This window comes from Myotis daubentonii, chromosome 2 (genome assembly GCF_963259705.1).
Source record: "Myotis daubentonii chromosome 2, mMyoDau2.1, whole genome shotgun sequence".
Classification (NCBI taxonomy): domain Eukaryota; kingdom Metazoa; phylum Chordata; class Mammalia; order Chiroptera; family Vespertilionidae; genus Myotis; species Myotis daubentonii.
The window spans coordinates 127595695-127623479 of record NC_081841.1 but is presented as its reverse complement, the minus strand read 5'-3'; the positions used below and the strand labels follow the sequence as shown (position 1 = coordinate 127623479).

General features: G+C 39.1%; 1 protein-coding gene across 2 annotated transcripts in view; it reads right to left on the bottom strand.

Annotated features, from left to right (window-relative positions):
- Positions 1–27785, bottom strand: part of COG6 (component of oligomeric golgi complex 6) — a 119588-nt gene that overhangs the window by 23407 nt on the left and 68396 nt on the right. Inside the window, exons 14-18 of one of the 2 annotated variants that reach the window (XM_059684507.1) lie at positions 17516–17647; positions 17018–17185; positions 13242–13349; positions 10993–11046; positions 3518–3537 (exon numbers count right to left, since the gene is read on the bottom strand). In XM_059684507.1, the coding sequence (XP_059540490.1) occupies positions 3518–3537; positions 10993–11046; positions 13242–13349; positions 17018–17185; positions 17516–17647 (482 nt within the window). The remainder of the gene's footprint in view (positions 1–3517; positions 3538–10992; positions 11047–13241; positions 13350–17017; positions 17186–17515; positions 17648–27785) is intronic. The other variant, XM_059684506.1, reaches the window with a different exon arrangement.

The following is a 27785-nucleotide window of genomic DNA, read 5'->3' as shown; positions in this document are numbered from 1 at the left end:
GTAAATATAATGGTGAGTGAAAGAGGACAGTCTCTACCCTCACAGAGCTAATGGCCTAGTAAGAGAAGTAGTAAATAATAATGTAAATAAATATATATTTAAAAACTGTGTTAAATACTAGTAAGGAAGAAACCAAAGTACTATAAAAGCATAAATCAGAAGGACAGACCTATTCTGTATGTTTGACATTTTAAGTAAGATCTTAAGAATAGACATTAAGTAAGTGTGTGTGTGTGGTGGGGGATTCAGGGTGTAGGGATAGCATGCATGGAGGCTTAAGGACAGAAAGAGAATGGCTTATAGTTAATGTTCAACTTGTATCCTTTTTCAAAGGATTTCAATTCTGACTGTAAAAGCACGAGGAAACCACTGAAGTAAGGGAATAATCTGGCTATAACAAGAAGAATGGATTGGAAGTTTGTAATGGTAGTTGCAAGGACAATAAATAGAGAACTACTATAGCATCTTAGTCTATGGGGCAATAAAGGTGAAGAGGAAAAATTTGAGAGAATTACAAAGTAAAATTATCAAGATTTGGTTAGAGATAGGATGAAGGGATTGGCTCTCAAATTTTGGATCTGTATAATTTAATTCACAGTATTATCACAAATTATAACTGTATAATTTAGACATTTATTTAGTTGTGTAATAGCTGCATCCTTTACTAGATCATGTCTCTTTTCATTTCAATTCTTAGTATGTTGCCTAGAAAACTGCAGATACTTGGTCAATAACTGTTGATATAATAAATGGATAGATGCTCTTACCATTGTGGGTTAAGAACACTTGGAAGAACCTGGGATTGAGGGTGGGGCTAGGGAAGAGTCAGAAGAGTTCAGTTTTAGAGATGCTGAATTGAAGCATCCAAGTGGAGGCAACAGACGGTTATATATAAAATGATAGATCACAAACCAAACTCAATCAAGACTTTGTTTCTTTAATGACACACAATATATCCAAGATAAATATTTTCACCCTGGCCAAGTGGTTCAGTTGGTTAGAACATCGTCCTGTACACCAAGAGAATGTGGGTTTAATTCCTGGTCAAGGCACATTCCTAGGCTATGGGTTTGATCCACACACAGGGTGCATATGGGAGACAACCAATCAATGTTTCTTTCTCCTCTCTCTCTCATCTTTCTCTATCTCTATCTCTGCTCGTGTGTGTCTCTCTCTCCCTTCCTCTCTCGCCAAAAAATCAATAAAAACATATCCTCAGGTGAGGATTTTAAAAAAGAATTATTTTCAAAGTTTAAAAGAGGGCAAATAATAATTTGTAAGGGGTTTAAATATATTTTGTGGATTTTTATTATAGACTGGATATGTGTTGGGTAGAAGAAGAAACAGAGGGAGGAAACACATTTATTGAGTACTAATTATGGTTACTGATCTTTGTGTAGACATGTCCTCATTTTGGGGAGGTAAATATCTTAAAGTGGAATCACTGAGTAGTATGGCAACTATATAGTTAACTTTCTAAGAAACTTATCTTTTAAAATAAATCTAAAATGTATTCATTTTCATTTATTTTTATTTGAATGTTTTGTAATAAAAATTTTTGCATTTCTAAATTTTTACTTTATGTTTCACATACAGAGGTTATAACTGTTACTTCTATATATGGTTTTTTTTTTTTTATCATGGCATAATGTTCCTATTCATCTGATTTATTCTTTCTAAAATCTACCTTGTCTAATATTAATATTATCAGCTATGCATTCTTAGCATTTGTTAGGTATACTGAGCCTATCCCTTTATTTTCTGTTAAATTATCTCTGTAAGGTGACAGAAAGGAAAGCCCTGGAAATAAAAAATAAAAAAAATCTAAGAGAATTATTTATTAAAGTCAAACTACTGTGGTAGTGAGTATATGTGAGTATTTAAACACTTAGGATAGGCAATATAGTACAGTAGTTAAGAGCATAAGTACTGGGTTGAATGGGGTTGTTAGGAGGAATAGAGAGTTCACATCTGAAAAATGTTTAGCAGGCTCAATAAAGTTAATGGCTGTTATTATTCATACTTGGTATTATTATTAGTGTTATTATCATAAATATTCCAAAAGGGATCATTTTGTGAGCTAAATGAGTATAGTCCAAAAGAGGAATTGGATGCAAAGAATATATATGCATACAAAGAATATACACAAACATGGACATGCTATAAAAAGTGGTGCTCATACAGAAAGGGATGTGCAAGCAAGGTCTTCACTTGAAAAGCAATAATGTGGAGATTCGGTTGAGTCTAACAATGAAGGGTAATATAGTACTTTAAGACTGGAATCAAATTTCAGGTATCATCTAAGAAAGAAGTCAAAAACCATAAGCCAAAGATCACTGACAATAAGTAGAAAGTCTAGAATGTTACAGCCTAACTTTTTCGTGTCTATCATTTCTGTTTCTCCATTAGGTTAAGAATAAAATTCTGAAAATGAAAAAAAAAACAAAAACTAAACATAAATAAAAAGTCTACTATGGTATGGTAGAATATTACTACAAATGTATGCCTTCATCAGACTTCCTTAGTAGAAGGAATCCACGTACAATCATTATTATTAGAGCCAGTGTGAATACAGAGATAAAAAAAAATATCACCAAATACAAAATACTTACACAGAAAAAAATTAAGAATAATGTTCAAAAAGCAGCATAAGAAATACAATTAATTAACTATAAGGGAGCTCCCATAAGACTGTCATGTGATTTCTCAATAGAAATTTGTTCAGGTCAGAAAGAATCGGCACAAAATATTCAAAATGATTAAAGCAAGGACCTACAACCAAGACTACTGTACCCAGCAATGATATCATTTAAAATTGAAGAAGAAATAAAGGGCTTCTGAGATAAGAAAAAGTTAAAGGAGTTTATCAGTAACAAACCAGTATTATAAGAAGTGATAAAGAAACTTCTTTAAGAAGAAGAAAATAAGAACATACAGTAAATGTAAGTAATAAAATGGCAATAAATATGTACCTATCAATAATTACATTAAATGTAAATGTATTACCCCCAGTTGGGTGGCTTAGTTGGTTGGAGTGTCGTCCAGTACACCAAAAGACTGTGGGTTTTATTCATGGCCAAGGTACATACCTAGGTTGTGGGTCCGATCTCTGGTCAGGACACATATGGGAGTCAACTGATTGATGTTTCTCATCTCTATCTCTCTTCTCTCTCTCTCGCTCTCTCTCCCTCCTCTCTCTGTCTCTTCCTCCCTTCCTCTCTCTAAAGTCAATAAAAACATATCCTTGGGTGAGGATCTATAATAATAAAAGCGTAATATGCTAATTAGACTGGACAGCCAAAAGACCTTCCGGACAAACTTCCAGACAAAGCTGGGGGGCCAAGGCAGCCACCGCGGCTGCAAGGACCAAGCCCATTGCATGAATTTCGTGCATCAGGCCTCTAGTTTAAAAATAAAATAAAATAAATATAAATGGAGTAAATGCTCCAATCAAGAGACATTGGGTAGCTGAATAAGAAAACAAGACCCATATACATGCTATCTACAAGAGACCCACCTCAGATCGAAAGACTCAGACTGAAAGTAAAGACATAGAAAAAGTTATTTCATGCAAATGAAAACAAAGGAAGCTCACTTAGTAATACTTACATGAGACAAAACAGACTTTAAAACAAAGGTTATAATAAGGGACAAAGGAGAATAAAGGGATCAATCCAACAAGAGAATATAACCCTTGTAAACATTTAAAGACACAATATAGCATCTAACTATATAAAAGAAACTTTTGATGGGCATAAAGAGAGAGAACAATATTAATACAGTTATAGTAGGGTACTTTAACATCCCATTGACATCAATGGATAAAGCTTCCAAACAGAAAATCAACAAAGAAAGGAGGGCCTTGAATGTCACCTTAGGCCAGATGAATTTAATTTATATTCTCAGAGCATTTCACAAGAAAATAGAATATACATTCTTTTCAAGTGCAAATGGAACATTTTTCAGGACAGAACACATGTTAAGCCACAATACAAGTTTCTTTTTTTTAAAAAAAATATATTTTATTGATATTTTACAGAGAGGAAGGGAGAGAGATAGAGAGTTAGAAACATCGATGAGAGAGAAACATCGATCAGCTGCCTCCTGCACATCTCCTACTGGGGATGTGCCTGCAATCCAGGTACATGCCCTTGACCGGAATCAAACCTGGGATCCTTCAGTCCACAGGCCGACGCTCTATCCACTGAGCCAAACCAGTTTCGGCCACAATACAAGTTTCAATAAATTTAAAAAGATTGAAATCATATCAAGTATCTTCTCCAACACAATGAATGTAGAAATAAATTACAAGAAAAAAACTGAAAACACACACACACAATCATAGAGGCTAAATAACGTGTTACTAACAAGGACTGTGTTAACAAGGAAATCAAGGAAGAAATCCAAAGGTGCCTTGAGACAAATGAAAAGAAAAACTCAACAACCCCAAATCTATGGAACACAACAAAAGCAGTCCTAGGAGGACTCCCATCTCAAGAAACAAGAAAAATCTCAAATAAACAATATAAATTTACATCTAACAAAACTAGAAAAAGAACAACAAACAAAGACCAAGTGAATAGAAAGAAAGAAATAATAAAATTCAGAATAATAATAAAATAGAGTCTAACAAATATACCAGATATATATATGTATATATATAGATATAGATATATAGACACACACACACACACACACACACACACACACACACACACACACTAGAGGTCCTAATGCACAAAATTTGTGCAAGGGGCTTGGCCCTCGCAACCGCGGCTGCTGCCTTGGCACTTGCATCCCTGGCATTGTCTGGAAGGTCGTCCAGAAGGACATCTGGTCTAATTAGCATATTACGCTTTTATTATTATATATATGAAACCAAAGACTGATTCTTTGAAAAGATAAACAAGATTAAAAAAACCTTTAACCAGACTAATAAAAAAAAAGAGAGAACAGCAGAATAAATAAAATCAGAAATGAAATACAAGTGACAATTGACACCACAGAAATACAAGGATTATAAAAAACATAATGTGAACAATTATCTGTCAAAAATCAGACTATCTGGAAAAATGGGTAAATTCCTAGAAAGATACACTCTTCCAAGATTAATCAAGAAGAAATGGAAAATCTGAACAGACTGATAATGACCAGCAAAATATGATTTAAAAAGACACCTTTCAATAAACAAAAGTCCTGGAATGAATGGTTCCAAAGAAAAACTAACATCTACCTTTCTCAAACTATTCCAAAAAGTATTTTGAGGTAAGGAAGACTACCAAGCTCATTTTACAAGGCCAGCACTATCCTAATTCCAAAACTAGATAGCACTACCAAAAAAAAAAATTATAGGTCAATATCTCTGATGAACATAGATAGATGCAAAAGTCTTCAACAAAATACTAGCACATCAAATCCAACAGTACACTAAAGATGATCCCACCATGATCAAATAGGATTTTTTCCAGGGATGCCGATTGGTTCAATATCCACAAATCAATTAATGTGACACACTACATAAACAAAGCAAAGGATAAAAATCACAGGATTATATGCAGAAAGAGCATCTAAGAATATCCAGCACCCATTTATGGGAATAACTCTCAGCAAAATGGAAATATAGGAAACATACCTCCATATTATAAAGGCCATTAATGACAAGCCCGCAAAAAAAACATCATACTAAATAAGTAAAAACTAAAAATGTTTCCCAGTAAGATAAGTTACAAGACAGGGATGTCCACTTTCACCACTTTTATTCAACACTAGAGGCCTGGTGCATGAATTCATGCATGGGTGGGGTCCCTTGGCCTGGCCGGCGATCGAGGCCTATGGGGGGGGCAGACGGCCTGGGGGAGGGACCACAGGAGGTTGGCCTGCCGGCCCCCTCAATCAGGGCCCAGGGGGAGGGACCACAGCAAGTTGGCCAGCCAGCCCCCTGATCGAGGCCAATGTGGGGGGGCTGGACAGGGGAAGGGGCTGTGGGAGGTTGGCTGGCTGGGGGGGAGGGGCCATGGGAGGTTGGCCAGGTTGGGGAGGCAGAGGGGCTGTGGGAGGTTGGCTGGCCAGGGAATGTGGGAGTGTCACAGGAGGTTGGCCAGCTGGCCAGGAGGTGGTGGAAGGGGCCATGGGAGGTTAGCCAGTGGAGGGAGGGGTCTGTGGGAGGTGGGCTGCAGGAGCATATTAGCCACCAGGGGGCAGCTCCTGCATTGAGCGTCTGCCCCCTGGTGGACAGTGTGCATCATAGTGACTGGTTGACTGGTCGTAACGGTTATCAGGTCATAATGGTCACTTAAGCTTTTATATATATATACTAGAGGCCCGGTGCACAAAAATTTGTGCACTTGGTGGGGAGAGGGGGTCCCTCAGCCCGGCCTGTGCTCTCTCGCAGTATGGGACCCCTCGGGAGATAATGACCTGCTGGCTTAGGCCTGCTCCCGGTTGGCAGAGGGCAGGCCCAATACCTAGGTGCAGCCCCTGGTTGGGCTCAGAGCAGGGCTGATTGGGGAGTTGGGGCGTCGCCCCCTGTCATGCACAGAGCAGGGCGGATTGGGAGGTTGCGATGCCACCCCTAGTCATGCTCAGGGTAGGGCCGATTGGGGGCTGGGGCGCCGCCCCCTGTCACACTCAAGGCAGGGTCGATAGGGAGGTTGCGGCGCCACCCACTGTCACACACAGAGCAGGGCTGATCAGGGGGGTTGGGGCTCCGTACCCTGTCACACTATGAGCAGGGCCCATCAGGGGGTTGGGGCGCTGCCCCCTGTCATGCACAGAGCAGGGCCCAACAGGGGTTTGGGGCTCCGTAACCTGTCAAACACAGCAGGGACCATCAGGGGGGTTGTGGCTCCGTACCCTGTCACACACAGAGCAGGGCTGATCAGGGGTTTGGGGAGCTCCCCCCTGTCACGCACAGGGCAGGGCCCATCAGGGGGTTGGGGAGCTCCCCCCTGTCACACACAGAGCAGGGCCGATCAGGGGGTTTAGGAGCTACCCCCTGTCACGCACAGAGCAGGGCCGATCAGGGGGTTGAGGCGCTCCCCCCGTCACTCACAGAGTAGGGCCGATAGGGGAGTTGGGGCACCGCCCTCTGTCACACACAGAGCAGGGCCAATCAGGGTGTTGGGGCGCTGCCCTCTATCACCCACAGAGCAGGGCCGATCAGGGGTTTGGGGCACCGCCACTATCACACTCAGGGCAGGGCCGATGGGGAGGTTATGGCTCTACCCCATCACACACAGAGCAGGGCCCATGGGGGGGTTTGGGGCGCCGCACCCTGTCACACACAGAGCCACAGGGCGATCAGGGGGTTGGGGAGCTCCCCCCTATCAGGCACAGAGCAGGGCTGATCAGGGGGTTGGGGCGCCTTCCCTTGTCAGGAACAGAGCGGGGCCTATAGGGTGGTTGTGGCCCCGCCCCCTGTCACACACAGAGCCGCAGGGCAATCAAGGGGTTTGGGCGCTGCCCGTCATGCTGATCCCGGTGCCAGGTGGCCTCACGGCTCCGCTGATCCCAGTGCTGGGTGGCATATTACCCTTTTACTATATAGGATAGAAGCCTGGTGCACGGGTGGTGGCCGGCTGGTTAGCCCTGAAGGGTGTCCTAGATCAGGGTGGGGGTCCCCACTGGGGTGCCTGGCCAGCCTGGGTGAGGGGCTGCGGGCCATTTTCAGGCTGGCGGGTGACTGAAGCTCCCAACTGCTCCTTTTTTTCTTTTTTTTTTAATTCTGGGCCAGCTTTAGCTCTGAGGCTTGGCTCCAGCTCTGAGGCCTCGGCTGCTGAAAGCAGGTATCTGGTTTGTTTAGGTTCTATAATTGTAACACTGTTGTGGTCCTGCTCACTCCAGCTCTGAGTTCCGGCTGGCTGAAAGCAGGGGTCTGCGTTTGTTCTATAATTGAAACAATGTTGCGGTCCTGCTGGCTGAAGCCCGCTGGCTTAAAGCAGGTTTCTGGGGTTTTGTTTAGCTTCTATATTTGTAACAATGTTTCTTAAAATGCAAGCTCAGAGGCCGGCAAGGCAGGTGGGGAACGTTAGCTTCCTCTGTCACTGAAGCAAACAAGCCTCCTGTTCACTTCAAGCTGCCTAGCTGCTGGCCGCCATCTTGGTTGGCAGTTAATTTGCATATCCTGCTGATTAGCCAATGGGAAGGGTAGCGGAGGTATGGCTAATTACCATGTTTCTCTATTATTAGATAGGATACTAGAGGCCCGGTGCACGACATTCGTGCACTGGGGGGGAGGGGATCCCTCAGCCCAGCCTGCACTCTTTCGCAAACCAGGAGCCCTAGGGGGATGTCCAACTGATGGCTTAAGCCCGTTCCCCACAGGAAGTGGACCTAAGCTACAGTCGGACATCCTTAGCGCTGCTGCGGAAGCGGGCCGCTGCGCTCGCCAGCCGTCAGTCTGGCTTGTAGCTGAGCGGTACTTCCCCTGTGGGTGCACACTGACCACCAGAGGGCAACTCCTGCATTGAGTGTGCATCATAGTGACTGGTCATTCCGCCGTTTGGTCGATTTTCATATTACACTTTTATGATATAGGATAGGTAGTATTGGAAGTTTTAGCCACAGCAATCAGACAAGAAGAAATAAAAGGCACCCAAACTGGAAAGGAATAAGTAAAACTGTCATTATTTGAAAATAACATGATACTGTATATGGAGAACCCTAAAGATTCTACCAAAAAATTACTAGAACTCATAAATAAATTCAGTCAAGTAGCAATGTACTAAATAAATACTCAAAGATTGGTTGAAATTTTATATACCAATAATGAGCTATAAGAAAGGGAAAGTAAGAAAACAATACCATTTACAATTGCATTTTTTTAAAAAACCTAGGAATAAATCTAACGAAGAGAGTAAGAAACCTATACTCAAAAACTTATGACATTAAAGAAACTGAAAAAGATACAAACAAATGTAAGCATATGTACACTGTGCTCATGGATGGGAAGAATTAATATTACTAAAATGTCCATACTACCCAAGCAATCTACAGATTCAGTGCAATCTCTATCAAAAAATCAATGGCGTTTTTTCATAGAACTAGAACAAATAATCCTAAAATTTATATGCTACCTGATATCCAACTATATAAAGACTATTGTAATCAAGAGTATAGTACTGGCATAAAAACAGAACCACAGATAAATGGAAGAGAATAGAGCCAGAAATAAACCTACATGTATATAACCAATCCTATATAATAAAAGGCTAATATGCAAATTGGCCAAATGGCAGAACGACTGGTAGCTATGACATGCAATGACCACCAGGGGGCAGATGCTCAACACAGGAGCTGCCTCCTGGGGGTCAGTGCGCTCCCACAGGGGGATCTCTGCTCAGCCAGAAGCCGGGCTCATGGCTGGCGAGCACCGCGGCAGTGGTGGGAGCCTCTCCTGCCTCCACAGCAGTGCTAAGCCATCAGTCAGACATCCCCCGAGGGCTCCCAGACTGCGAGAGGGTGCCGGCCAGGCTGAGGGACACCCCCCACCCCCAAGTGCATGAATTTCGTACATCGGGCCTCTAGTTAATATATGAAAAGGGAGACAAGAACATACAATGGGTTAAAGGTAGTATACTCAGTAAATGGTGCTGTGAAAACTAGACAGATACATGTAAAACAAAAAATGAAGCTAGACTCATTCTTAAACCATATACTGAAAAAAAATCAAAATGCATTAAAGACTTAAATGTAAGAATCAAAACCATAAAACTCCTAGAAGAAAAAACAAAGAGCAAAATCTTTGAAGTCTCTCTTAGCATTATTTTTTCTGTCATATCTCCTCCAGAAAGGGAAACAACAAAAAAAATTAAACAAATGGAACTACATCAAATTCAAAGGGTTTTGCACAGAATAGGAAACCATCAACAAAATGAAAAGAGAACCTAATGAATGGGAGGAGATATTTGCCAATTCTATTTCTGATAAGGGGTTAATATCAAAATTTATAAAGAACTCATACTACTCAACACCAAAAAATAAAAATAAAAAAACCCCATGCAATCCAATTAAAAAATAGGCAGAAGACCTGAATAGACACTTCTCCAAAAACAACAACATAGAGAAGCCAATGCTCAATTTCACTAATCATTAGAGAAATGCAAATTAAAACCACAATGAGATATTATCTCACTCCCGTCAGAATGGCTCTCATCAATAAATCAACAAAAAAAGTGTTGGTGAGGATGTAGAGAAAAAGGAACCCTCATGCATTGTTGGTGGGAATGCAGATGGGTTCAGCCACTAAGGAAAACAGTATGGAAGTTCCTCAAAAAATTAAAAAATGAAATTGCCTTATGACACAGCAATTCCACTTCTGGTATATACTGGAAGAAACCCTAAACACTAATTCAAAAGAATACATGCACCCATATGTTCATTTCAGCATTATTTATAATAGCCAAGCTACAGAAGCAACCCAAGTGCCCATCAAAAGATGAATGGATAAAACAGTTGTGGTAGATATATACAATGGTATATTACTTGGCCATAAAAAAGAATGAAATCTTACCATTTGCAAAATGGGTGAATTTCAAGGATATTATGCTAAGTGAAATAAGTCAGACAGAAAACAAAAAATACCATATGATTTCACTCATACATGGAATCTAAAGAACAAAATAAATGAACAAACAAAACAGGAGCAGACTCATAGACACAGAAAACGGACTGATGGTTGACAGAGGGGAGGGGAACTGAAGGGCTAGTTGAAGAAGGTGAAGGAATAAAGAAATACAAACTGTTAGTAACAAAACAGTCATGGGGATGTAAAGTACAGCATATTGTAATAACTATTTATCATGCAAGCAGGTACTTGAAATAGCAGGTGGATCACTTTGTAAAGTATATGACTGTCTAATTGCTATACAGTACACCTGAAACTAATACAAAATAACAATGAATGTAAACTGTAATTGAAAATTATAATAAATTTTTAAAAAGAATAATGTTCCATAAGGAAACCTATATTGAAATCCCTTATTATGGACTTACCATTGCAGCCTTCAGTGCCACAGAATCTAGGTTGGGAAAATTAGCTAAAGAACCCTAAAATAAATAAATAAATAAATAAATAAATAAATAAATAAACAAACAAACAAACAAACAAGAAAAGGAAACAAAATACAAAAAACATGCTATGCATTTCAGTTCATTTATAAAATACTAGAGGCCCAGGGCATGAATTCCTGCATGGGTGGGGTCCAGCCAGCCCAGCCCTGATCAGGGTGGATCGGGGCTGGGCCTGTCGGGAGGAGGAGATGGCAGGAGGTTAGCTGGCCAGCCACCCCGATCAGGGCCCAATCAGGGCCAGGCTGGCTGGGGAGAGGGGCCGAGGGTGATCGGCTGGCAGGCCGCACCCCCGATTGGGGTTGGGGGGCCGATCAGGGGTCAGCCGCCAGGGGAGCTGCCGTGGGAGGTTGGCTGGCCAGCCCCACCCCTGATTGGTGTGGGTGGTGCCAACTGGGGGTGGAGCTGGCTGGGGGGAGGGGCTGCAGGCTGATCAGGGTGGTGGGGACCCATCAGGGGTGGGGCTGGCAGTGGAGAGGGGCTGTAGGAGGTTGGCCGGCTGGCCCCACTTCCTACTGGGATGGGGGGGGGGGCGCTATCAGGGATGGAGCTGGCCAGGGGGAAGGGCCACAGTGGGGACTGGCCAGCTGGCCCCACCCCCGAATTGGACTGGTTCACTGACTGCACTGGGTGTCATAGCAACTGGTTGTTTCTGGTATTACGGCGTTCCAGTTGCTGGCATTTTATAATACAGACTAGAGGCCCGGTGCACAAAATTCATGCACAGGAGGGGGGGGGGGTCCGTCAGCCCGGCCTGTACCCTCTCCAATCCAGGACCCCTCCAGACATCCTTCTCACAATCTGGGACTGCTGGCTCCTAACTGCTCACCTGCCTGCCTAATCGCCCCTAACCCCTCTGCCTGCCTGCCTGATCACCCCTAACTGCCCTCCCCAGCCGGCCTGATTGCCAACTGCCCTCCCCTGCCGGCCTGATCACCCCTAACTGCCCTCCCCTGCTGGCCTGATTGCCCCTAACTGCCTTCCCCTACCGGCCTGATCACCTCTAACTGCCTCTGCCTCGGCCCCCGCCACTGTAGCTTTTTCCAAAAGGAAGGCAGGTTGACCAGAAGATGGCTGGTCGACCCAGTCTAATTAGCATATTACCCTTTTGTTAGTATAGATAGTCCATTAGTGAATTGCCCACATTTGGAAATTTAGCTTATTTCCAAAGAACTCAAGTATCATCTCTTCAACCTTAATTATAACAGGGATCATGATATGTTCATTTTTATATAAGTAGCAGAAAGGCACTCAATAATATTTATTGGAGATAGTAAAAAGCACATGTTTATTAACAACAGAAAAATCAGGATATCTCAGATAAGCAAAAAAAGAAAAAATGCAATCAGTTAGAGAATGGCAATGAGACATAGAGGCTTTAAGCGTTAAACTTTGACAATTTTATATAGTATAAAAACACAACAGCACTGGTTCCTTCTGGAAGAAATTCGCTTACTGCTTTATCAAAAGAAAAAATTTATAACATGATTTTTGACAGCTTCATTTAAGAATTCCTGGGATATAAAATATTCTCTTTTTTTCTTTATTGATTAAGTTATTACATATGTGTACTTATCCCCCCACTGTAAAATAGTTTTCATGTTGACATCATTTAAAAGAGTTTTCTGCTTTTTAAAGAAGGATGCTTACCTAATTTTCAAGGGTTTCTACCACTCCATTATTTATTTCTATTGGAATTCTATAACTTAATAAGATCATATGCTGGCCCCAGAAGTATTTACCTTTCCAAAGTAATATACCATGATTTTCTAAATTAAAGAAGGGATGACTGCTATTCATATAGTAATGCATGAGTTCAATGAACTGATAATGATATAGTTAATATATAGTTAAAAATATAGATAATATTTTCCAGAATATTCTTTATATGTTTTATACAAATTTTTGAATATTTTCATTACTTTTAACCCAAACTGTCTGTAATAAAAGATAATTCATGGAACTACACATGTATTATCTCATTAAATCTGAGACCAACCCCTTGAAGCACATATTATTACCCCCAATCTACAAAAGAAGAAATGGAGATACGTCATTTTCTTAGTGAAAAACAGCTATTAAGTGGCAAAGCCAAGATTCAAATCAAAGTCTAGCTCTAGAACCCATATTCTAACCTGAGGTATTTCTCTAATTAGGTACATCCACATGCTTACCTGTTCAGGTTTATGTTGCTGTATGGTGTTATAGATGTAACTCAATCCTGATCTAGTTAAAACATAAGAAGCTTGCTCATTTATAAGTGTGTCCAAATGTGCTTCAATCTAAAATAAAACACAATAAAAAAATATTTTAAAAGATTGCCCTAACTGGTTTGGCTCAGTGGATAGAGCGTCAGCCTGCGGACTAAAGGGTCCCAGGTTCGATTCCGGTCAAGGGCATGTACCTTGGTTGCAGGCACATCCCTAGTAGGGAGTGTGCAGGAGGCAACTGAATCAATGTTTCTCTCTCATCGATGTTTCTAACTCTCTATCCTTCTCCCTTCCTCTCTGTAAAAAATAAATAAAATATATTTTTTAAAAAAAAAGACTTATAAGACTGATGAGAGTAGAAGTAGACTATCCTTCAGTCTTAGTTCTTCACCAAGGGGCTGTTTCTTGAAGTGGCTATGGTATCAGACTGTAGGGCACAGGGACTGCTTCTGTAACAAAGGAACTTCCTTCCCCTAAAGAGGAAGTGCTTCTACAAAAAGGAGAGAAAGGCAAATTATAAAGATGATAATCAAAGAGGATTCCAAGACTAGCCACTAGTTCAAAATTTTGAGTTGCTTCTCAGCTCTTTTAAAAGCTGGTAATAAGCCCTAGCCGGTTTGGCTCAGTGGCTTGAGCGTCAGCCTGCGGACTGAAGGGTCCCAGATTCGATTCTGGTCAAACCTGGTTGCCCAGGTTGCAGGCTTGATCCCCAGTAGTGGGTATGCAGGAGACAGCCACTCAATGATTTTTTTCTCATCAATTATGTTTCTATCTCTCTCTTCCTCTCCCTTCCTCTCTGAAATCAATAAAAATACATTTTAAAAAAAAGCTGGTAATAAGTAAAACACAAACAAAAACACTAACAAACGACAGTGTAAAATAAAATAGTAAGAATTCTGGGAAAATAGGGACCTGATGTTCCTAACCTCCTCACTCCCTCACCCTCCTAACTTGCTGGACTGACTCCAACACTCAAACACGCCATCTGGAAAAGCCTGAAGTAAATCCCATTAGGGCTGAGGCAGTAAGTTCTCTTGAGGAGAAAGCAGGTCTGTGACAACAAGGGGAGAGTTGAGGAAGGCAGGTTAAAGATTTCAGGTTCAAGAGCTCCCTAAGACCCAGGTAGCAGAAATGACTTGTATGTGCTATCTGCTTTGTGCTGTCTTTGGGAAGCCAGAGGCAGAAGCCACAGAAGGGAACTACCTATTGGGTTGAAGTATTCCCTAGTGGGAAGAAATGTGCTGTTCCCTTATTTTTACCGGTACAGGCCTGAGAGTCTGGAGGTCTTCCTTCTATTCCTCACCAAGAAGTTCCCTCAGTTTTACCAGTTTGCCAGTAACACAGTACACTACTAACTGTGTTATTATCATCGTAATGCTTGCCACTGACTAAGTAACTCCAAGAGCTGGACCTCTCCCCCTAAAAAAAACTTACAACTAATTTAAAAGAGGTGAATAGCTTCTAATAGGAAACACATCTGAATAATCAGAACAGGTATCTCTTCTTGAGGTAACATTACTGAAAGACACAGAGTACTTTTATTTTTTTTTAAGTGAATGCCCAAGAAAGTAAAATGAGTCCTTATTTACTAGACTTACTGAGAATCAAAGAAAAATGAAATGTGCAAATGTAAACATTTAATTAAAGAGTTACAGATAAGAACCAAATCATTATCTGAAAGAAAAATGGAAGAAAAGTAACACGGAATAAACATCAAAGAAAGAGATTACAGTGAAGAGGTTTAAAAAGAAATTAGAAGACAGACTCAAGAGATAAAGTCAAATAAGTACTGGAGCTTCAGAATATAAAAAGTAACAGATGGACAAGTAATAATTAATTAAAGATAATACAAACTTTATTGAGAAAAAGAAAGGGTTAAATCTTCAAACTCAAATGGCTCTGAAAAGTCCAAAATAAAAATAAGGGAAAAAGAGATATACCAAAAAATATTCTGAGGAAATATATGAACTCAAAGGAACAGCCTCACAAGTTTCCAGATGGATAAAACAGATTGCCACAAACAAAAGAGAAAAAGGCTAGCCTGGACTTTTTACTTGAAAGACTAAGTGAAGCTGAGTCAGAGTAGAAGAAAATTAATAGAATTAATAGAAAAGGTCTGAAAATCAAGGATCTTTTACTCAACAAGGTAAACTGCTACTTTGCGGGGCCTAAAAAACCATGTCTTCCAGTATCCACATCCTTGTATAATCTGTTCGCACACTATGGGCTGGTCCATGCCACTGGGACCAGCCAACAGCCTATCAACAAGAAAAATGCAAGTGCACACTTAAACACTTACATAGTGGGGCCTACTCTCTTGAAATGCAAAAAAAAAAAAAAGTCTATGAATATTTAAGAAATGCAGGTAATTGGTGATAAAACATATTGATGAATACCTGATATACTTAAATACCTAGAAAAAGATTTAGACAAATGAAAAAATTTGAATTAGTGATACAGTAAAAACTAATATTTTAAAAAGAAATTTACTAATTCTATATAAAAACATTATGCAAGAAAGGAAAATTAATCACACTTCATTATATTTCTTTTTAAATAGAAAATATCACAAATTTAGATGGAGCACACTCATTCCTCAGAAAACCCTAAAACTTTACAAATGAATGTTTACCACTGCCAAACTGTTTATGTACTTGTGGTAACACAACATTCAGAGTTTTAAAAAATTATATCTACCAAAAATCACTATTTCAAAATCAGAATTCAAGTATCTGGTAAATTTTCTACAAGGCTTTGTTTTAGCCATTTTATAAAATCCTAAGGGATACCATTTGGTTTAAGGAAGAGAGTGATTGGTATAACAAATTGTAATGTTTTGCCTAACATTGGTTTACACACAGATAAAAATATAATTGTCATCTATAACATCTTCTGCACTAGCCACACCACACGGCCTGCGGGCCGGATACGGCCCATTTGAAATGAATAAAAAAAAAAAAAAAAAAAAGATGGTACCCTTTTATGTAATGATGTTTACTTTGAATTTATATTAGTTCACACAAACACTCCATCCATGCTTTTGTTCCGGCCCTCCGGTCCAGTTTAAGAACCCATTGTGGCCCTCGAGTCAAAAAGTTTGCCCACCCTGCATATTATTACTTACAGTTCAGAAACTGAAATCTGCATACAGAATGTTCAAATTAATCAGAAAAGCTTCATTCTACCACCACATACTGTGGCTTGAATATACTATCTTACCCATTACATATTCTGACTTCTCCAAAGCAAAACTAAAGACTGAATGTGGCCGAAGCCAGTTTGGCTCAGTGGATGGAGCGTCGGCCTGTGGACTGAAGGGTCCTGGGTTCGATTCAGGTCAGGGGCGTGTGCCTGGATTGCGGGCACATCCCCGGTGGGGGATGTGCGGGAGGCGGCTGATCGATGTTTCTCTCTCATCGATGTTTCTGGCTCTCTGGCTCTCTGTCTCTCTCCCTTCCTCTCTGTAAAAAATCAATGAAATATATTTAAAATAAATAAATAAATAAATAAATAAATAAATAAATAAATAAATAAATAAATAAATAAAAGACTGTGTGTGTGTGTGTGTGTGTGTGTGAGAGAGAGAGAGAGAGAGAGAGAGAGAGAGAGAGAGAGAGAGCGCAGCCTTCCATCAGACTATAACGAAGAGTTTATAGAAATTAGGGCATAAAGCTAGTAACTGAGATCATGTATGGAAAAATGATTCCATAACAGTGAAGTCATTTTATGGCAAAATTAACCTGAAACTGTAGCATTTCCAGACGTCGGTCAGTAAACTCAAATAGAGCTAATGTTGTCTTCATCATATATAGTGAATTGACCATGAAAGTTGCCATGTCAGCTGTGCCTAAATTGCTCGCTGACACAGTACACATCTGAAGGAGAGGATCCAAGATACACGATAAAACCTGTAAATGAAATATAAAATAAAATGTATTATTTAATTCCCAATCAGTGACACATGCCTGGGTTAATGGCACTTCAGAATGAAAGCCAAACTAATTTGAAGGGTGCCAACTTACAGAATCACATAAGAAAAGATTAAATGGCATAATAATCAGAATACTTTTTTAAATGGGCATATCGGAATGAATATTTTTTAAATTAAAGAGGATTAATTTAATATTTGAAAGAAAAATCAATGAAAAGGTTTGTCAAAATATATGGATCATAAAATACCAGAATTTCAACAGAATTTACAATAATAAGCAATAATTAAAAACAAATTTACAACATACCTGCACAAAATCAGCTTGACGGGCATCTAATGGTACAACTGAAGAATCATGAGATGCCAAAACTTCACGCAACAACATGAGTGTCTGATTTAATGCAGAACTTGGTCCAAGATCAGGTGGTGGGAGTTCAACCTAAAATAAGGTGTGGTTTATCCACTGCTTTAATTTTTCAACTAAATTTTAATGTATAAATAAATGAGAGTTCACAGTAAAATAATACATGCAAAAGTTATAAAGCATTGGCTGGCACATTAGAAAATCAATTAATTTTTCAACAGCTTATATTATCCCAATCAACACAGAAAGTGAAACAAAAAGTTTTGTTAATTATCTCAGAATTAATATATCACAGTTAGAAGTAAAGAATTTGTACATCTAAAATTCAAAAAATTGTGAGAAAATTTAGTGTTCTTTGAATTGTAGAATAATATTTTCATACAAATTTGAAGCGGCCTACTGTTTTGTTTCTTTTAGCCAAAGTTACAAGAAAAAAGCAATCCAGAGACACCAAATCTCAAAGATTTTGGTTCAATATGTATAGGTTTGGGGTCTAGGAACTCATCTTTCAACAAGTGCCCCAGGCAATTGTCAGGAGACTTGTCCATAAGGCTACATATACACTTCACAGAAAAAGTGTAACACAGCCACTAAAATCTTAAGCTCTGGAGTTAAGGAGATTAATTTTACATTTTGGATCTACCACTTACTTGTAGTGTGTCCTAGTAAAAATTATTTAACTTCTCAGAGTTTCAGAGGGATTCTGTAGGATTAAATGGGATTATTGCATCTAAACTACTGAATAGAGTATTTGACATTTACTAACTGAAAGGTATGCCAACTTCATTATCCCTACTTGCTGGGATCATGATAGCCAAAAAGAGGTGCCTATGAATTTTAAAAAGCAAACATTTTTCATAGTACTTATAATATTAACATAGATTTGTAAGTGAAAAAAATCCCATACTTAGAAGTCCATGCAGCATACTTGTATTTTTTAAAAAATATATGTTTTTATTGATTAAAGAGAGAGGAAGGAAGAGGGAGAGAGAGATAGAAGCATCAAGAGAGAGATTCATTGATCGGCTGCCTCCTGCACACCCTCCCTCTATTGGGGATTGAGCCTGCAACCCAGGCAATGTGCCCTGACAAGGAATCGAACAAGACCTCCTGATTCATGGACCAACACTCATCCACTGAGCCACACCAGCTGGGCAGACTATATAGTCTTGTGTCAGGAAGACAGAAAGGCATAAGAATTTTAAAATATCAGATTTATATTAAGAATATTTTATGTATAAAAGCTAATACATAAGTGATATCAGCAGAAATGATAAAGTATGATCTCTAAAAATACTCTCTCCTTCATAAAAACAACTAAAACAAAAAATTATCATACATGCAAATAAACAAAAAATTATGGTCCATGCACAGAAAAAAAAATGTCAATAGGAAAGTTCCCTGAGAAAGTTTAAATGCTGGAAGCCAAAAACTTTAAACCAATTTTTTAAATATATTCAAAGAACTAAAGGAAGCCATGTTAATAAACCTAAGTATGAGAACAATGTCTCACCAAATAAAGAATATCAACAGAGAAATAGAGATGATAAAGCACAATAACTGAATTTTTAAAAATTCACTACAGGGAACCAACAGCAGATTTGAGCAGGCAGAAAAAATAATCAGTGAACTCAAAGATAGGTCAATTAAAATTACCCAGTCTGAGAAACACAAAGAAAAAAGAACATCAACAAAAAAAATTAACTGCACCCCAGAGACCGCTGGTACACCATTAACAACATAAGTAAAATGGGTGATCTCAGAAGAAGGAAGGGATGCCAAAAGAATATTTGAAAAAATAATGGCAGAAGACTTCACAAATTTGATTTTTAAAAATCTATCTAAACATCCAAATTCATGAACTCCAAGTACAATAAGCTTAAAATGATCTGCTCTGAGATACATCATAATCAAACTGTCAAAAGACAAAGAGAGAGTATAAAAGCATTAAGAGAAATAACTCATTATGAACAAAGGATTCTCAATAAGACTAACAACTGATTCCTTATCAGAAAACATGAAGACCTGAAGACAGTGGATGAAACATGCAAAGGTCGGAAGAAACAGACTGTCAACCAAAAATTTGACATTCAGCAAAATTATTCTTTAAGAATGAAAGGGGAATTCCCAAAAAACACAAAAATTCTTCATTAGCAAGCCTGCTCTACAAGACGTTAAAGGGAATCAATGCTTTGGGCTAAAATGAAGGGACACTAAACAGTAACTCAAATTCTCATGAAGAAATAAAGAACACCATTAAAGATTCTGATATAAGTAAATATAGAAGACAATACTAATGTACTTTCTGTTTGAAACTCCCATTTTTTTCTCCTATCTTAATTAAAAGACAATTGCATGAAGCAATAATTATAAATCTATGTTGGTGAACACACAATGTAAAAAGACATAATTCAAAACAATAATACCATGAAGGAAGAGGATAATAGGTCTATATAGGAGTAAAACTTTTGTATATTATTGAAAATAACTTGGTATTTATCACAATTAAAGAGTTATAAATTAAGATATTTAATTGTAGTTCACAGGCCACCACTAAGAAAATAACAAACTATTCACACACACATATTTAAATAAACAATAAGGGAATTAAAGTAGCATACTAGAAAATATTTACTAAACACAAAAGAAGGCAGTAATGGTGGGACTGAGGAACAAAAAAAATTAAGAAATAGGAGAACAAGTAACAAAATGGCATATATAAATGCTACTTTATCAGAAATTACATTAAATGTTAAAGGATTAAACGTGCCAATCAAAAAGCAGAGACTGGCAGATGGATTAAAAAACAACAACAACATTGACCCAACTATATGCTGTCTTCAAGAAACACACTTTAGATTTAAGGACACAAAAAGCTTAAAAGTAAAAATATGGAAAAAAATATATACTTTGCAGACAATAATCAAAAGAGCCAAAGTGGCTATAGTAATTTCAGACAAAAGACAAAAACTACTACTAGAAACAAAAGGACATTTTTATAATGTTTACTATCATAAAGATATGACAATTATAAAAATACTAGAGGCCCGGTGCACAAAATTCGTACATGGGTAGGGTCCCTAGGCCTGGCTGGCGATCAGGGCCGATCTGTGGGGTAATCGGGGCCCCCGTTCGCACCTGCCTTGGCTGGCCTGTCACTGCCCGCTCGCCAGCCCCGCCACCCACCACCGCTGCCAGTAGGGGCCTGAAGGCTGGGGGAAGCTCCTGCGCTGAGCGTCTTCCCCCTGGTGGTCAGTGCATGTCATAGAAACCGGTTGTTCCGCTGGTCATTCTGCCATTCAGTCAATTTGCATATTAGGGTTTTATATAGATAGATGTGTACCTAATAATTGAGCCCCAAAATACATAAAGAGAAAACTGAAAAAAACTGAAGGAAAAATATCTCCCATAAAGGAAATATTTATTTCAAGTTTCATACCTCCTTCAGTTTTAGTTCCCCTTTTCTATTAAATGCAAATAAATTTGACCTAAGAAAAATTTCAGAATATAAAGTCACCTTTATAAAAGTAATTTTATCCATTTACCCTTCCCCCCCCCCTTTTTTTTAATTATCACCCAAGGATATTTTTTCCCCATTTGGGCTTTAAAAAAACAATGTTTTTATTGGTCTTAGAGAAAGAGGAAGAGAGAGGGAGAAACAACAATGTGAGAGAGAAACATCAATTGGTTGCTTCCAGCACTCCCCAGCACTGGGATCCAGCCTGCAACCTGGGCATATGTCCTGACTGGGAATCAAAATGGGGAACTTCTGGTGTATGGGAAACTCTTAACCAACTGAGCCACACCAGCCAGGGCCATTCATCCATTTTTAAAGAGTATCTAGAATGTTGTTAAACTGATGGTAACAATGGTTAACTGTTATTTCCAAGTTGAAAGATTTTAGAAACTTTCACCTTTGTGCCTTTCTGCATGGTGTGAATATGAGTAAATGCATATCAATTTTACAAAAATTGTGATCCCTGTTCCCAGAATAGAATAAAACATGCCAACCTGTTAGTAACGGTTAATTCCGAATGACAAGGTATGGATGATTGTTATTCTCTTCTTTGTGTAATAAAATTAAACATTTATTTAATAAAATAAGTATATTCATAAGTTTATAAATTTAATTAAAATATGCAGTTATAACATATTAATTCATATATATTCCTAAGTAATGTAAAGTGAACAGAAGTTACTCATATAAAAATTATTCGGTGAAATCTCTACAAATCATAAGATTCACCAGAAGTCTAACAGCTTTAATTTAGAAGAGGGAGCCACATACATAAGAGAAATGTGTGTGTCTCAGTTTCAAAATACCTTTCATAAATAGAAAAAATAATAACCAAGAATTTACTAAATCCTCCAGGAAAGGTAGGTTGGGTGTAGACCTTTAGTATAACTACAAATACTACATCATTAATTATCCTAGATGTTTAATGTGTAATTTTCTCTTTTTAATTATAAATGACAACACAGTGGCTTTTAGAAACAAAAGAACTTAGAGAATATCTTTCAAAAATTATTTAAAAGTTTTTAAATTGCCATTCAAAACAAGACCAATGATAGAAATCTTACGCACAGACGCAGGAAAGCTGAAAATCTTCTTTGCATCCCCTTGAATTAAGGTCTTTAAAAGCTGTGCAAATTTAAGCAAAAGTCATACCCTGTCATAATTAGACCTAATCTATATATATAAAACCCTAATATGCAAATAGACCGAATGGCAGAACAACTAAATAACCGGTCGCTATGACGTGTGCTAACCACCAGTGGGTGCACGCAGAACATGGCAGGCGTTGGCAGCAGGCAGCAGAGCACAGAACATGGCGGCCATCAGCCGTGGCGGGATGGTGGAGCAGGTGAGTGGGGGCACCAGATCAAAGTGGGGCACCAGTCACTGTCATAGGGGTGAGCCTCTGGTAGTTACTGGAAATTCTTTGCTCCCGTGCTGCTGTCCCGCCCGGCACTCGCACATGATGTCGGCGCCAGCCCTGCTCACACCTGTTGCCAGCACCAGAGATGCTGCTTGCACCCACTGCGGGCACTGGCCCCACTCACACCCGCAGCCAGTACTGGAGCCTCCATTTGCAACCTCTGCCAGGACTTGGCACAGGTCCCAATCGCTCAGCACTATCAACAGGTGCGAGCGGCAGCTGCCGGCCCCAATCACCCCTGAGGGCTTCTCCACCTCCCCCTGCTCCTGAGGGGTGATTGGGGCAGCAGCCACTGCTAGCACTCGCTGCTGGAGCCAGCCCCAATCACTCTGCACCATCAGCGGGTGCGAGCGGGGCCAGTGCTGTCAGTGAATGGGAGTGGCGGTGGAAGCAGGGCTGCCGGCAGACAGGAGACTGGGGGCCACAGCAGGAGGGGCCGGGCAGGGACGTGGAGGATGGGCAGAGACCCACCCCTGTGCCCACTACAGCCTCGTGGCCCACAGTTCCTTTCAAGGTGCATGAATTCATGCACTGGGCCCCTAGTGGTAAATAATACAAACGGGTACTACTTGAACTCACTTCATTCAACAACTGCCATTCTATAAGAAGCTATACACATCCCTCAGATCAGCAACAGGTCAGAATCATACTTTTTTTTTCTTCAGTAGAGTGTTAAGTTTTATTATTTCTAATTAACACTTTAAACTGTGCTCTGATGTTTTCCATTTCCTGTTTCTTAATAGCAACTTTTTTCAATTAAAAAAAATGTTTATTGTTTAAAGTATTACAAATAGTAGTACATATGTCTCCTTTTTCCCCCACTGACCTACCCCTGGCCTCCCAGAATCATACTTTTAAACAAAGTGAAAAGTATTGCAGTTATTAGATAAACAAGATTTATGACTTTATAATTCTTGTGTAGAAATAACAGAAAGAGGAGAAAAAGAGAAAAAACTCATGGACATGGGCAATAGTGTGGTGACTGCCAGGGTGGGGGTAGGTAGAGGAGGTTATAGGGGGGATAAATGGTGATGGGAAAAATTTGACTTATGGTGGTGAACACATAATACTGTGTACAGATGATGTGTTGTGGAATGGTGCACCTGAAACCTTTCTACTTTTGTTAACCAGTGTCACCTCAATAAATTCAATAAAAAGGAAACAATACATATATATTGCTATCCTTCCATCACTTCAATGTAATTTCATTTAATTAAATGAAATTAATTTCTAATGGTTAATCTTTATACAACACAAGTCTATTTCTTTGATATCCCTCCCATTCCTGTGCTTACTTCATACTGACCTTGTGTATCTACATATAGTGCTGTGGGGATCAAACACTAGAATTAAGTGGACTTTGTGATTTAAAGAACTATAGGAAGTTATAGCAACTGTTAAAAACGAACAAATTCTATGAACTTCATGTATGACAATAATCACAATACAGAAATTCTTAGCAGTTTTAAGGTGTGCAGCAAATACCAAGTTCTTTACATTCTACTTCCTTGAAAACCAGTCAGCACTGGATGCAGCAAATAAGTGGCAGATGCATCCGCCGAGTGACGTGAGGGAGAAAGAGGTGTTAATACTATCACTGCTCCTTGGGCCAGGACTCCAGCTAATGATAAAAATTTTACACACTGGTGGGAAATAATGTTGAAGAAAATCTAAACTTTTCCCCTACAAATAAATAGCTCCTTCTTTCTTTGTTTGACCTTTACCTCTACTTTTGTCATGATTTTCCTTTAACTCTCAGAAATCTTAGCTAGAGGTTAACCTGAAGCTGGCCACACATGCCAAGCACACAATGTTTTTGTTTGTGTTCCTGGAAGAATAATCTGTATGGCATAATGTTTAACTCAAAGTTAGAATAGCACTTCTCAAACCCTAACTTGCATATAAATAGCCAAGGAATCTTGTTAAATTCATATTCTGCTTTAGGGCTGGAACTTGAGATTTTTGCATGTCTAATAAGCTCCCAAGCTGCTGGCCCATGTACAATACTTTAAACAGTAAAAATAAATTCTAAACAGTAACTATATCCTAGAATTTAAATCACAATTTGTTTAAAAGACCATTTGGGTTTTTATTCCAGAGGTCTGGGCAAATTAATCCTAACTACTGTTAATTTGATATAGATTTCATTTGAGACATACCGTATCCTTTTAAATTAGAATTATACTATTACTATAGTAAAAAGAAGTGTAGAAAATGTTGTCTAGCTTATATTGATATGGTGTTGTCTTTTGCAGTATAGATATATATTTTCCTTAGACTTGGCCAGATTTGCAGTTATGAAACATTTGCAGAATGTTTTAGGAGAGCCAGGAAGGAAGTACATATACTTGAATACTCAAGGGCTTAAAAATGCTTTGTTAGGGAAAAGGCACATCTTTCAACAAATTGATGTTCTTGAATTTTCTTTTTTTTTAATGATAAAGAATTAGGTCCCAAATAGGTCTTTTTAAAAGCACAGAAGGAATTACATGAAAAGAATTCACCTTTGGCTATACCTTTATTTTAAAAGCTATTGTTCTTGACCTGGCTGGTTAGAGTGGATAGAGCATTAGCCCGTGGACCAAAGGACCTCAGGTTTGATTCTGGGTGCAGGTTCAATCTCCAGCGGAAGGCATCCTATCGATGTATTTCTCTCATGTCAAGGTCGGTCTGTGTCTGTCTCTCTGTCTCTGTCTCTGTCTCTCTCTTCCTCCCTCTGCTGCCTTCCTGCCTTCCACTCGGTTTAAAAATCACTAGAAAAAAATATCCTCAGGTGAGGATTAAAAAAATTAAAAGCTATTGTAATTAGCAATATTACTATCCACTTAAAATTATATTAACAGAAATTTCCATTTGTGAGCTTTGCCAATAATGAAAACAAACCTGGAACAAATGTTATTTTCTTTAAAAGGCTAGAATGTTTTTAGAAGTGAATGGTTTATAATATGCAGAGTAAGATATAAGTAATATAAAATATGGAACAATAAAATTTAATAATTATTGGAAGAAACCTGAAATAGTTGTAGATATAAGCAACATAAAAGCTATAAACAGCATGACACTCCAATTTCAATTTCATATTTAAAAAGAATACCTGAATGGTCCAATTCACATCTGAGGAAAACATTTCAGGGCACAATTACCCTTTATAATAAAAGCCTAGGTGGCATCGCACGGCACCATCACAAGGTGGCCACCCCGCATCGTCACAAGATGGCCGCCACATGATGGCCACCACAAGATGGGTGGCAGGGGAGGGCAGTTAGAAGTGATCAGGCCGGCAGGGGAGGGCAGTTGGGGGTGACCAGGCCTGCAGGAAAGGGCAGTTGAGGGGGAGCAGTTAGGCGTCAATCAGGTCAGCAGGGGATCAGTTAGGGGGTGATCAGGCAGGCAGGCAGTTGAGCAGTTAGGAGTCAGCAGTCCCGGATTGTAAAAGGGATGTCCGACTGCCGGAAGTTGGACAGCCCCCAAAGGGTCCCAGATTGGAGAGGGTGTAGGCAGGACTGAGGGACATCCCCCACCCGTGCACAAATTTCATGCATCAGGCCTCTAGTTGATAATAATGACAATAGTAAACAATAAAAATAGTCATAACCCATTCACTGCTATAAACTCACATAGGATACAGTAATAATTGGTACTTCATATGTTCAAATTGCAATTACTTTCTTTCCCTGATATAACCCTATTTTATTTTAGGTGTTAACTGGAAGATGCCATCTTGAAAACTTGCCTGTTACTATTCATTACATTTTCCAATTTTCTTGCAACTTTCATTTTAAACTGTACAAGAGAAATAAAATATATAAGGACCTGGTGATTTTCTTATATAAAATAAAATAAATAGATAACCATTTGGGAAAAATAAATAAGATCCTCCCTTCTCAGCATGGACAAAAATAAACATCAGGCAGGTTATCCTATATAATAAAAGGGTAATATGCAAATTGACCCTAACAGCAGAATGACTGGGAATCACTGGTCACTATGACACACACTGACCACCAGGGGGCAGATGCTCAATGCAGGAGCTGCCCCCTGGTGGTCAGTGCGCTCCCACAGGGGGAACTTCACTCAGCCACAAGCCAGGCTGACGGCTGCCAGCACAGCGATGGTGGCAGAAGCCTCTTCCACCTCCTCAGCAGCGCTAAGGATGTCCGACTGCAACTTAGGCTCGCTCCCCGCTGGCAAGTGGACATCCCCCAAGGACTCCTGGGCTGCCAGAGGGATGTCTGTCTGCCAGCTTACAGAGTAAGATATAAGTAATATAAAATATGGAACATTAAAATTTAATAATTATTGGAAGAAACCTGAAATGGTTGTAGATATAAGCAACATAAAAGCTATAAGCAGTATCATACTCCAATCTCAATTTCATGTTTGAGGGAGTGAAAGCACATAGGCCAGCAGATGGACATCCTCCGAGGGGTACCAGACTGCGAGAGGGCACAGGCCGTGCTGAGGGACCTCCCCCCTCCCACTTGAGTGCACAAATTTTTGTGCACAAAATTTTCGGCTTCTAGTAAATTTGATATAAAAGTGAAACCATAGAAAGATCAAAGAACATAATTTAAATGAATTTATTAAATAATTTAATATTTTCCCACTGATAGGTGCTAACTTTAGCAGATATTAAATTCTAAATATATTTTCTTATTGTCAGGAAGTTTTCAAGTATGGCATGCTCCCAAGGGAGAAACAATAAAAAGAAAATAAATAAAAAGCACATTACATTTTACTATGTAAAAATTAAAAGTGACATGTCAGATAATACAACTGGTAAATTTAGAGGCAAATGATAAAATACCTGTAATATATATGACAGTTAATATTCTTAATGTATAAAGAATAACAGAAAATAACAAGAAGATATTTAACTTAGAAGAAAAAAATGGCAAAGAATATGGAACAAGTAATTCATAAAGTTAATAAACGATTTAAAAACATTCATTCTCACAAGAAGCACCGAAATCCAAATGAAAAAAAAAAACAATGAGATACAAGTTTTGATGATATTGGTGGTTTTCACAGGAGGTAGTATGGTAGATTTGAGGAAATGGGTGAAAGGAAGTAAATATAAGTGGATACCTAATGACATGTAAGACTGCTGGACTTACATGTCCTTAACACTTCACTAATGCTAGCGACTGAATTTTAGTGACTTCAGTTTGTGTGGTTATATGATTTTCTTTAGCAGTGCTCAGCAGTCACAGTACACAAAGAAGAAATTGAAAAGTTAAATTAATAAAGGGTAGTTTTGCAAAGTAAGTATG